General features: G+C 42.6%; 1 protein-coding gene across 1 annotated transcript in view; it reads left to right on the forward strand.

Moving 5' to 3' along the window:
• Positions 1-9,936, forward strand: part of T265_01856 (hypothetical protein) — a gene marked incomplete at both ends in the record, with an annotated part of 42,540 nt that extends 32,604 nt beyond the window's left edge. Inside the window, 5 exons of the mRNA XM_009165966.1 lie at positions 2,640-2,760; positions 2,800-3,056; positions 7,800-8,120; positions 9,413-9,556; positions 9,742-9,936. Of these exons, the coding sequence (XP_009164230.1) occupies positions 2,640-2,760; positions 2,800-3,056; positions 7,800-8,120; positions 9,413-9,556; positions 9,742-9,936 (1,038 nt within the window). The remainder of the gene's footprint in view (positions 1-2,639; positions 2,761-2,799; positions 3,057-7,799; positions 8,121-9,412; positions 9,557-9,741) is intronic.
• Positions 9,937-12,492: the final 2,556 nt, after the last annotated feature.

Genomic DNA, 12,492 nt, shown 5'->3' on the forward strand with positions numbered 1-12,492 from the left:
GTAATCGGTAACAGTAAATGGCTTCTCCGAATTGATGTACCAACGCGATAAATTACTTCCAGGGCCAATTATAAAAAAACTATCTGTCACACATTGTGCACGTAGTTAGCATAGTCTCCGCCGTTGGAACTTTTTGTCATGAAGTTGTGCACTTTGACTAACGTAAGCTCTTTGAACCATTTATTCTAAAGGAGTTATAGCTGAAGAAATTACCATTGAGATGCCTATAACTCCAAGAGGATGAAAACCAGTCATACCGTTGTTACAGCTGTATCAACGATAGTTCGTTATCGCACAAAGAAAACCACTGGGATATGATACAAAAGTTCCCATTCCACGATTATGTTAATTCGAGCGCTTTTGTCACTTACGGCACGTGTGGCTTCGTGGTTTGGTTGATAGCAGTGCTAAAACGGCAAGCGGATTCCATCTTCGTGACAATGAATTGTTCGTTGAGAACAGCTAGTAGAGTCTCAGTGAACTGCAGTTTAAAGATACGAAGTGATTGCTAGTGATCAACAGACTTGTGGTATCTCTGTGATCTGTGTTACTCTTTAAAGTCGTCATAAGGAGTAGGTCCAACAGCAAATGAAGATGGGCGACAACAGACTAGGTCTGCATCCAAAGTTAGCTCGTGATGGCCTCAAGTGGTAGTAGCATCAGTAAGCGCACTTCTGACTTGAACCAAACACATCAATGCAAATTCCAGCTCGTGATGGCCTCAAGTGATGGTAGCATCAGTAAGCGCACTTCTGACTTGAAAGCATGTCCTGCCACGGAAAGTGAGCTATCCTAGAGTATTCATGGATAAAACCTATGTGTAGTCAAATACCGCTTGGATTTCAAATGATTACTGCATCACTCCCTTCCTACGAAAGTTATTACCAAGTGTGCTCACTCATCTATACAAACCACCGGTACTCGAGCCATTATCGACTGTTAAAACCACCAGATGTCATGCAGCTCATCCCCCATCGCTTCATCAGTAATGTGTGAATATCGACGAGTAGTTCAGTGCTCCTAAAGTTACCTTCCGAAATTTGCACATTGGTCCACCAAGGGAACGCACTTCAAAAGAACCGAGCGCTACTAAACGATAATAAACGATAATAATAATAAGTAATAAATGCGCAGAAAGATATTTATTCAAACATCTCTATGATCTATAACTCCATTATCTTTCTCCCGGTTAAGGATAGTGAATTCAAATTAATGCATAATAAAGCCCATACTTTATTGATTCAGTGTTCAGGCCCATTCGTGCTTCATCTCTCGAGAGGTGCAGAGGTGCCTGTCTGTGCCTGTCAATGTCTATACCGAAAAAAAAACATGTACGAAAGGCTCACACTGATGAAACGGAACTTAATATCATCGTAGGGTTGCAGAAATATCAACCTCAAGAAGTCTTTATCACTATGCAGGTCGGTCTACGTGCCAGACACAACAGTTTTGTTTTTGTTTCTTGTTTTTGTTCTTGTTTGCCCAAACACGCTGGAAAAAAACCATGGGACCACCTATGCTTCTTATTATATGGCCATTTTCCATAGGTCACACTAAATGATTTTTTTGTTAAAAACCGAATTCCCCAAATCAAAGAATATTACACTGAACAAGTACTGCAAATACACCGGAACTTCTGAATGACGGTGACAAAACTATCAGATAACATCGTGGCGCTGTCTCGTCAAACACTATTTCCATGACTGTTACTACATTCCGCCTCGAAATCTTCGCACTCTCCCTGGTAAACCTCTGCCAAGCATATTGATGAAACTTCGACTGACGTCCTTTATGCATCTATTTCACAGCAGCCACCAGATAAGGCTTTGTGCCTCTTTATTTGCAGCACTAGCGTACTCCACAGGATTTCAGTCAGGTGGAGCTCAGGAGCTCTCTTTTGGTAGCCCAATAACTTCACGAGTAGAAATAGAAGTCAACCATTGATTAAATGAGACGCCGTCGCCGCTGTATTGAATATGTCAATATTTCACTCGTCTCTCCACTTCTAACAAGTCTCAGGCCTCTCAAACGTGCGCTCTTACAATCAATCTCATACATTTTATTACAAAATTATCATGGGAAAAAATCTCATATCCTCAAAGAAGCGAGTAAATGTATGCGAATTAGGAGCCAAACAATTTGAACGTAAATGCAATACGAAAATGACTGCATCACATTGGACAGTTTTACAAAGGTGCTTCCGCCAGAAAAGCAACTAATGTTTTTGCAGTTAGTGTGGATTACAAAAGTGCGGACAGTTCGTTATCCTGATGTAGTCCCGGCAACAGTTAGAACTCGATTCTTCAAATGAGGTCATAGTTGATCTCTCACCTACCCGTGTCTCATGTTCAGTTTGTGGTTATTTAGGAGCTTGAGATCACATAAACACATTGTCAGTAGTCATTGCATCGCAGAGATTAACACAACTTTTAATTGAAGCCAATTGGTCACCCTGATTCCTTTCTTGAGGTACTACAACGAAAGATGCAAATCATCGAAAGCAATCCAGGCTGTCCACCCCGGCAACTATTCACTGACAAGGAGAAGGCATTCCTCGGAGCCTGTTGCCGTCACTGTGGTTCGCGATATGGTGAAATAGAGGTGCGTTACATCCAGTTATAGACATTTCCATCTTTTAGCCCCTGCCTGACTTGTGGACCGATAAGCCACCTCGGTTTGTCATATTTGGGAAACCGTGTACAGGGAAAACCACATTGGCAAAACGTTTGTGCACCCTGTGGAACTGTGAACTTGTCAACGGTAAGTCCAATATTGGAATCTCATGATATCTCAATTCAGCAACTGATCTTGTTCACAAACACCTTTCACGGAACACGAAGACCGGACAAAGGATACGTGGTATTTTAGACCAAGGTCAAGACTTGTCTGATCAGTTCGTGATTGACATGTTGGTGGAGAAGCTGAATTCTCCAGGATGTACTGAAAACGGTTACATATTGGATGGTATTCCTACGTTTAGTGAAAAGTCGAAATCTATTGGAAGCCAGATTGAGTTCTTAAAGACTTTAAAGCCGGAGTACATAATCAATATAGTGGTACGTTGCAGACACATTTTCCTCGCCTATTTTTTTCCGTAAGAGATTGACAAAAGTCGTGTTCATCTGATTAAACTGAGCACCATGGTGGGTGGGATTTCGACATTGCAATTGGCTAGGGGTAGCTAGTTATTGTGCTACGATTCTTTGATTTGTTTCATTGAAAGCGGTGAGCTAATTTCGACGAAGGCTAATCTGAATCACAAGAAAAGCTTTTGATTGTTCTCTTGCATTATTACGATAGCACAATCAATAGAGCACGCCGACAGAGATGTACATGGACGCTGCGCGCAAGCCGCGAGTTATTACCATTACGCATTAGTACAACATGCAAGATAATTGTGAACTTTTCCAATCCGTTCGACACCTAACTCAGTTAGCTATAGACAATTGTGTCTTCTGTCCGCAAAAACAGCCAAAACCGGTGGAACATCTAGAAAGAACTGATTATGGAACCTGAAATAAGGGAAGGCTGGAAATAAATATAAAATCGTTTCAGAACTCAGTACCATGAGCCGAATTGTTGCATGAAGTCCTGTATTTGCAAAATAAGATGGAGAAGTAAGTCCAGTGGATCACTTGTCGTATCTGCTGTAACTAGCCCACAGCCTTAGCACAAACGACCGTACACCATAAACGACTTTATAAGGACACGAACTTAATAGGGTCGGTAATAAGTAACCAACATGAAAGCCCAGAATGCGAATCTCTTGAATATTCGACCGCTTACATACGGGAAAATGCTTAAGACCTTCCATAAAAGTTGGTCTTGTGCTCATGGTTTCGGTCTGCATTCAGGGCGCCCAAGAATGGGCAGCGTCGTCTATCTCGATTGATTCAATCGGGATCTGTAGAGAGTCACTTTCTACCAAAGTATGGTTCAAAATTCCCACCGCACAACATTCCGGGCTGCGATCGGTTACCAGCGTAAAATATCACCATGATGGGTTGTGAGAATTTTTCGTGATCGTTTGGTACAAAGTGTGTCATGGCTTTCTGGCGTACTCAATCAACCGAAGCGCACACTGACGATCTGCATCAACTAAGCAATACCACTGAACTTCGCCGGAGAATATGGGAAATTCGACAGATGGGGTATAACGGTGTTGCTGTTCGGTCGAATAACTGAAAGAGGGTAATGTGTGGACACGGATCACTGTAATATCAATTTTGTACGCGAAATTTGACGCCCAGCTGCCTTCTAATGTCTGACTGAAAACGATGTGTTTTTGGCTCAAAATATGTGTGACCAAAAGGAAAGAGTCTACGATGTTCATCTCATTGACCCTATGCAATGAAGGAAACTACTCACAAGGTTGCTGGAAACTCTTCGACAGCGACTTTGTACGCGAAATTTGACGCCCAGCTGCCTTCTAATGTCAGACTGAAAACGATGTGTTTTTGGCTCAAAATATGTGTGGCCAAAAGGAAAGAGTCTACGATGTTCATCTCATTGACCCTATGCAATGAAGGAAACTACTCACAAGGTTGCTGAAAACTCTTCGACAGCGACCAGTTTCGCCCTTCTTGGGGCTCATCAGGTAGGCGCAGTCCCCGAGTTTCCGTCAAACTTATGCTCTACTTGAACCCAAATTGCACTGTTTTCGAGAAATACACTCATTTGCAAATCAATTTGGTTTTCACGAGAGACTCAACTCAATATCTCGTTTATGATATTCTCGGAAACAGTGCAATTTGGGTTCAAGTAGAGCATAAGTTTGACGGAAACTCGGGGACTCCGCCAACCTGATGAGCCCAAAGTGGAAGGGTGAAACCGGTCGTGGGCTGTCGAAGAGTTTTCAGCAACCTTTATAAATATATGGAGGCCAGTTTAGAATTTCAGTGAACCAACACGTAATAAATTTATTGCCCAGGATAGATGATGAGTTGTAAACCGTGGTCAAACCACCGGAACCCCAAGGCGAGGGTGAGCTCATATAGGAATGCTTTCCCATTATCGTCATTTTCTACCTTGCACATCCAGCTTGTTGTCACCTTTATGCAACTCACTTTTTAGGAATATGCCTGGCAGTTGAGGGTGAGATGGAACAGGATATTTTAACGACAGCAAAAGCGGTATCTCTAAGATAAACAGGCTTTGGCCGTCACTTGTGGAGTCTAAAACCTACAGCAGTATGCTTGGAAAACAGTGTTCTAAGTTCACACGAGAAGAAGAGATTGCAGGCGTTATTTGAACAAGGAAAGGGAATCCAATGAGTGTATCCGCGAGAACGCGCGGATGATCATTGCTTTTGAACGCTTATACTCACACAACCCACTCTGTGACTGCTGCGAACAACGGACCCGATAAGCCCATTGGACCAAACCACACAGAGAGTGGACCCTCCTGAGTTATTCGACACGATGCCGTAGTTGAACATGACATTACTGCGATGTAAAGACATCTGAGAATTAACGAAGCTGGACCCATCGTACTGCTCTTCGGTCTCAGCTCCTTGGAGATTTCAATACTCAGAAAGATAAGTTGTCGTGAGTGGTGACTGCATCTTCTTGGGATACCGAATAGCAGTACCAACGAAGGTACAAAGGAGGCTACTTGCATAACTACAGAGCACACATCCAGACATCACGAAGATAAAGGTCACGGGGCAATTTTGTGTCCTAAGATGGATGCAGGTATCAATCATCTAATCAGATCATGTGGTATCGGTCAGCAGCACCAAAAAATAAAACCATCTGGGCCGATCCATCTTTAGCGGTGATCGGACAAACCGTGACAACGCATGCGTGTAGACAAACTCATAACCTGAGGAAGCTTTTGTATCAAAAGTGAAACGTCGCCCAGAGATAAATAACCAACTGTTTCCCAAACTTTTCCGAAAATAGATTAAGGTATATTTGTAATGCCTGCTGATTCGCCAGTCTGTTGTATCTGACTGCTGACCCAGTTCCAGTGCCTAGTGCCGGAAAAAGACTCACCGAAGGGAACAAAACAGCTTCATTCCGAGCAAACGAGTGCGAGAGCGTAAGTGCGAAAATACAACGGCCTGAGGCTATTTTATTGGAGGAACACTCCGAGCTTTGTCCAACACTGACTCACACTGTCTGGATTTGGCATGAGGCTGTGACGCACTGCTATTAAGTGGGAGTTGTCTGAGCATCTAGTGGAGTTGATGGATTCAGTAGATTTTAGGCATTCACTGATTACTTTCAGGACTCTGTAAGTATTCATTCATTCGTTCGTGGGAATTCGGAAACAACGACTGACAACCGTGTAAACTTTTTGCGCAATTTGAGTGCACCCTGAAGCGAGGCGACAGACAATCCTCCTTCGTTCGTCAGTTAAGTTTTTCTAGTCTTTCTCCTCAGGAGTTGTACCGTATCCATCCGATCAGTGCCTTAACATCTTGCATTGAATAATCTGGTTCAATGCCTAGTGCGTACGGTGAAACAGAGCCTCTCAAAGCAAGGATTTGCGCAGAATTAGAGTAAACTCTATAGGTCCCTGTTTACCTATCACACAATACCCAAGGAGTCCACTGGGAAGTTAGTCTGGTTGGGCATTTTGTGTAAGAATACACGTTCTCCTCCCTAATCCTAGAATATAAATAAAATCCAGGAAACGGTAGGTAGCTGGACTAACGATTAGATTTTACACTCAAAGAACCTGACAATGTGTACAGCAAACTAATCGAAGAATGCCGCTGGTATTGCAGCACAACGATATTGAACTGCGACTTGCATGTGGTATCTTCGTCCGTCGACCCTCATTTCCAGCATTCCCGGATTTGTTTATATCAGCTGAAATTGCGTCTCCTCAGGCCGTGGAAGAAGGAATCGAGATGCAAAACCGTAAGCCAGTCTCAGGTGTTAGACTCGGTATTCCTCTGACGATTTGCATGGCGGACGGATTTCAACCATAAACATGGAGCAAATCTTAAGCGGAAAAAATGTGACAACGTGTCTCATGCATCGTATGCATATCTAAAAAGACACCTGCAAGCGAAGCACATTTTGAGCTCATTGTCTCTTTCACATTCATTTCGTTATCTTCCCGTGCAGTTTGCCGTAGTTTAGGCAGTGCGTCCGTATCAATCAAGGCTAGAGTTACATTAGAGTACATACTATGCGTCACTTATTAGACACACTTCTCAGTGCTCTATGTTGAAAAACAATTCATTTGCACCACGATTAGGAGGTTACTTCAAACTACTAACTATTTACCTTGCTGTCTCGGTGTAAATAAATGCATTGAGTCCCATCATACAATGGTTAACGAGCTTTTTCACTACTCAATACGGCTAACGGTGTTCATGTTCAACCTAAACTGAGAAGGCTGTTCTCCAATTCAGATTTATTTGAAAGAATAACAGGAACGCCCTTAGACATGAAGTAGTGATGCTAAAAATCGGTGGGATCACCTAATAAGCGCTGCAGTCACATTTGGGCACGATTATTTCCAGACTTTGTATGGATAAACAGATCTCATGCATACAGCAAATTATGCCACCTCTAATGCCCGATAACCTTCCATAGGCTTATTCAAATATCTATATTTTGGCCGTTTTTAATGTTGTGAGTCCTGTGCCTTCCGCCAAAAGAGGAGCTCCACGCAAGCCAATTCACACGTTAGGCTTATTATTGTATTCTTCGGTATCCGAATGAAGATCCGATAGAAGTTCATTTTTGTTATCTTTTCCGCGCCATCGGGTGGCAGATGGGCTAAGTGTAGTTGTAAACTAAGTGAAGAGGCTTCATCCGCTACTTTTTTTCACACTACAGATATCCGACGAAGACTTACGTAAGCGCTGGGAGACAGTACGAATCGACGTGTCGGACGGTGCACTGTATATGCACGGACTCACTGGCAGAACCGATTGCCATGCAAGAAAAGACCACACACGAGTATTCGGTCATCCCAACTTTCCGAATTTAGACAAACCTACGATTACACGACACGAAGAATTACCAGAAAATCTAGACCAACATTTCATTTTCCATCATGCACATGTTTCACCAAAGATCAAGGAGTTCATTCAAGCGTATGATCAGTCAAAGATAATTACGCTTGATGGTGAATTAAGCTCAATGCAAATGTTGAATGTGAGTGACGCAGATTTATTGATTTTCTACTTTAGCCACTTATCCATATCCTGTTATTGCAATACTGTCTCATGATTTGAGTGCTGTTTGCAAGTGAAATAAAAAATGATGTTTCTGTCATTCTTATTAGTAAAATAAGCACCTCGAAGATTCCCTCGATGAAAGATTCGTTATGAATAAAGTACTGATTTTGTCCTTGGAGAAGCACGCAACTGACTGAACTGCTCAATCCATGGGAAAAATTGGGCGATGCTGAGTTTATACCTTCGGTTTCAATCAGTTAAGGCGTAACTACAACGACGGAATACCATAGAAGCCTTATTGGCATCCGTTCTAAGCGGAGTCCTGAAGACTGAATCTGAACCTAATCACCCTTCACTGTCACCAAAGGTATAGTTGATGTGAAAACAAATTTTAAACCGAGTGGTAAGCCGTATGCTAAACAGTTTTATTCCAAAACTTGGGTCTCTGATTCACCGTAGGTTGATGTGCTAAGTGAAACCGGTTGGCGCCTCACTCTTATACCCATATTCCCTGGGTACGCCCAGAAATCAACGTACCTGCATATTTAACTGATAACTTTGCGACAAGATGAGTCCGTTTGAGTATAACATACGACAAAGTTTGTCATTATGCAGACCACCTATCAACGTGGCGTACTCAAGCACAGTGGTCGGTGTCAAGGCACTCGCAGTTATAGATTCACCGTTTATCGTAGTGGTGTGGGATGAAGATATCCTATAGAATCGGAAGCTCAAGATCGGGCATCACACTATCGATCCAAGTTTTCCGGTGAGAGGTCGTGCATGAAATGTGTGTATTTGACCAAGTATCAGTCTGTCGGTACAACCAGGGTGTCAGGCTAATTACTCAAGTCACTTCAGAGTATGTGGGTGAGTATGCTGCTCGCACATAGGGTGATAAATTCAGTTAGGACCAAATTTCATCATGTTCAACAATGTTTAGTGCCGAGTTTGAACAAAAATGCATTCTTAACCATGTGGTCTAATACTGTCAAATTACTAGCACGGGGACAAGAAGGAGACTGACCAAACAAGAATTATGTGTATATGATTTTTGCAAATACTACAACTGGTTATAATTTAATAAAGGTCACCCTGGAAAAAAATGTACACGAACAATTAGGGATTAGGACCTTTCTTTGACTTAGCAATTCATTGGCGAGGAAGCACAGTCATTTGCAAATTATTTTGGTGTTGAAGAAAGACTCATTTGGATCTCACGTGTTTGAATAGTATGTTATGCCAAGCAAACACCGTATTTGTTTTCAGAATGTGCTCCACAAACTCAACGTCATGTCCACGAACCCGAATATCTCAACGAGAGACCTGTTCGATGAAAAATACTCAGAAGAATCAAATGACCTGGTCTCCACTGTTTGTGGGTGTGAGAAACACATTACACTACGGATTGACGTGAGTCTAAACTTTATGAGTACACGGGTAGTTCTTTATTTAAAGATCCGTTGATCTGACCTTGCATATCATCGTCCTTATCATCATCATCATTAGCTGTAGAAACCACGTGCTTGCCATACTGTGGTTACAGCTGCCACCTGCATATCAGCCGCATCATTTCTAAATTGCAATTGTTCTCCTAGTCACTTCCAGAGTTGTGGCTTAACAAACCACCTCGAGTGGTCATACTGGGTAAACCACGTTCTGGGAAAACCACCTTGGCCAAAGGTCTCAGTACCCTGTGGAATTGTGAACTAATATCTCGTAAGTTGATTCTCTTCGTTTTTACCATTGGTGTCAAGCTTTTGGATTTTGAGCATCACTATATCAATATTTGACATTTTACGTGCAGTTTTTTAAATTACAAATGGTTCTTATGAGGGGCTAGCAAACCAGCACCGATGAGGAACTGCTTAACTCGGTGGTGTCTACTAAAACATGTATGCTCCAGATTTGTGGTAATCCATAACAAAATCAACTGATCCTAAGCGGCTTTCTTGTTACACTTCACAGTGCACCGTCAGATGGTTGGACAAAACAATAGTAATAATAATAATAATATGTGACACGCTTCCGGTACCTATCTGCTGTGACACCCGAAGAAACCGTGAGGGCCGAGATACTGTCAGATTGTTCAAGCCTAGAGGGAATCAGTTGAGATGAGTTCGAAGCGCAAGCTTTCTGGTTCAATGGTTCGCACCTTAACCACTGATGGATCTCGAGCTTCATGGTTGCACATGGAGCTAACTAAAATGGACTGGAACGAAACATACTACAGTATAATCCACGGATGAACCTTTGAAAGAAAATGATGTCTGGCGTGATGGAAGTATACCAGTCCGTCAGTGAAATGGCAAAATGATGGCAACAGCCAGATGTCCAACTCATCTCCGTGCGCATTCCGAAAAAAGATGAGACGTTTACATCTTAGGTACATGATGACTGCGAAGACATATACCCATTACTCGGCTCTTCACACCGGCACCAATGTAACTAACAGGGGTTCGGGAGATAAAAGCTATTGTCAGCCACCCATGGTTAGTTTTACTCTGCGTAACTTTGCTGTACGTTGCTGTTACCAGCTGAAAAGCGTCTGCTGTAAATTCGGCTCTGGTTCGACTTGTCACATATGAGCCAGTCAGCGGCTTTCCATTCTTGACTTGCGTTACCTTTGCCAAATTTTACAAAGCGACGTACGTTTGTCGTCGTTAGTATTTAGAGTTCGTAAGTTTTAGTCAGACTCCGTATAGCAATTAATAGGCCAGATAAATAGACAGGTAAGTAGGTAAGCAAACATCCGATGGGGTTCAGCAAAAAATTCGATAGAAACAGCCAAAGAAAATAACTGAACGTAGGGTGCTTGATAATATCCTCAGGTGTACACTGTGTCCACGCACTAAAAACAAGACAATGCTTAGATCCATGACTTCCAGCCAACCGACCAATCCATCCACTAGCTAGGCTGCTGCGAATGCTATCGTATGCACTTACTCTGTCCTTGTGATTCGCCACATTCCTCATCGACTTATTACCAGCTGAGATCTGGCCGGGCTACCACAACACTTCAAACCAATGACTTTTGAGAACAGTAGAGATTTCAAGGCCAAACCCACTGAGGGAGAGGATCACCATCGGTGCTGAAAATATCTGCCTGACGCATCACCAGACGGAGAGGTGAAGTGAAATTCGTGTGATACAGCGCATCTTCTATAGTAGCTGGACTGGGATTCGTCCCATAAATGCGGAACGTGGGGCCTCTCATACAGGTTTCAACATGATCCTGATGTATAAACAAGACACACTATATGAACGAAAACTGTCCTGAAGAATTCTTGGAATCAACTCCATAGCCCATTTCTGCTATGATGCAGAAGCGGCTACAGTAGGAGCCCGCAACTAACTGCCGAATAGAGAATAATTTCCCGTAACAACGACGCCAGGACACAGTTCCTCCTTTTAATAGGAAAGCTCCATCAGACGAGCGCAAGTTATGTACAGACTACTCATGATGTTTCAGAAAACCCTTTGGCAACCCACAACCGGTTTCGCCATTCTCGAGGCTCATCAGGTGGGCGTAGTCCCCGAGCTTAAGGGTACCATGAATGAGAGATTCAGCTAGATTCAAAGCGAGTCACCCGTCAAAACCAAATAGGTATGCAAATGAGTGAGTGCATTTCACTAAGTTATGTGCATCCTCCGAGCTAGCGAAACCATCCGGCAATTGGGCGGGAGAAATTTTACCTGCGCGAAGGAACACTTGGGCAGAGAAAAATAATACATATGGTCTAAAGTTTTACCTGTGTACTTGAGTTCGTTGTTTCGGGTGAGATGTAACGAGGAAGTAAGGAAATTTGAATGTTGCTAAGTTATTTAACATTACCCATGTTACTCACCACTCGTGCATCTTCCAAAGGTCCCTCCAGGGAACTATTTTCCATTCCCGTAAAAGCCCAAAGTTGTGTGCGTTAACTAAATCTGACAAAGAAATCGAGGATTGTGGACACTTGTTTTGTTAGCCACCGCCACTACACGTATAACGTGCAGATCGAAACAAGAAGTTGTTGAACCCAGAAACGAAGACTTAACTGTCCGGCCTGGGTCTGAAACCCCAAAGGAAGATCAACCGGTAATAGGTTCGACTTGGAGGCAATCCTGCACAACTTAAGTACTATTTCACTGTATGCTAAAGCATATTCATTTCACAGTAGTGTCTGTTTCACAATTAGTGTTATAATGGTTTAAAAATTAATAGTCCACAACTTCGCTCTATCTCGGTTTTAATTAAGACCGAACATCCGGATAAAATCTCTTATCCAGAAACGACTTGGTGATTCCTATTAATTAACTCCAACTTATATGGATGAAACTCCAACGATCGAATTCCGGTTCGTCTG

Source organism: Opisthorchis viverrini (genome assembly GCF_000715545.1).
Source record: "Opisthorchis viverrini unplaced genomic scaffold opera_v5_20, whole genome shotgun sequence".
NCBI classification, from domain to species: domain Eukaryota; kingdom Metazoa; phylum Platyhelminthes; class Trematoda; order Opisthorchiida; family Opisthorchiidae; genus Opisthorchis; species Opisthorchis viverrini.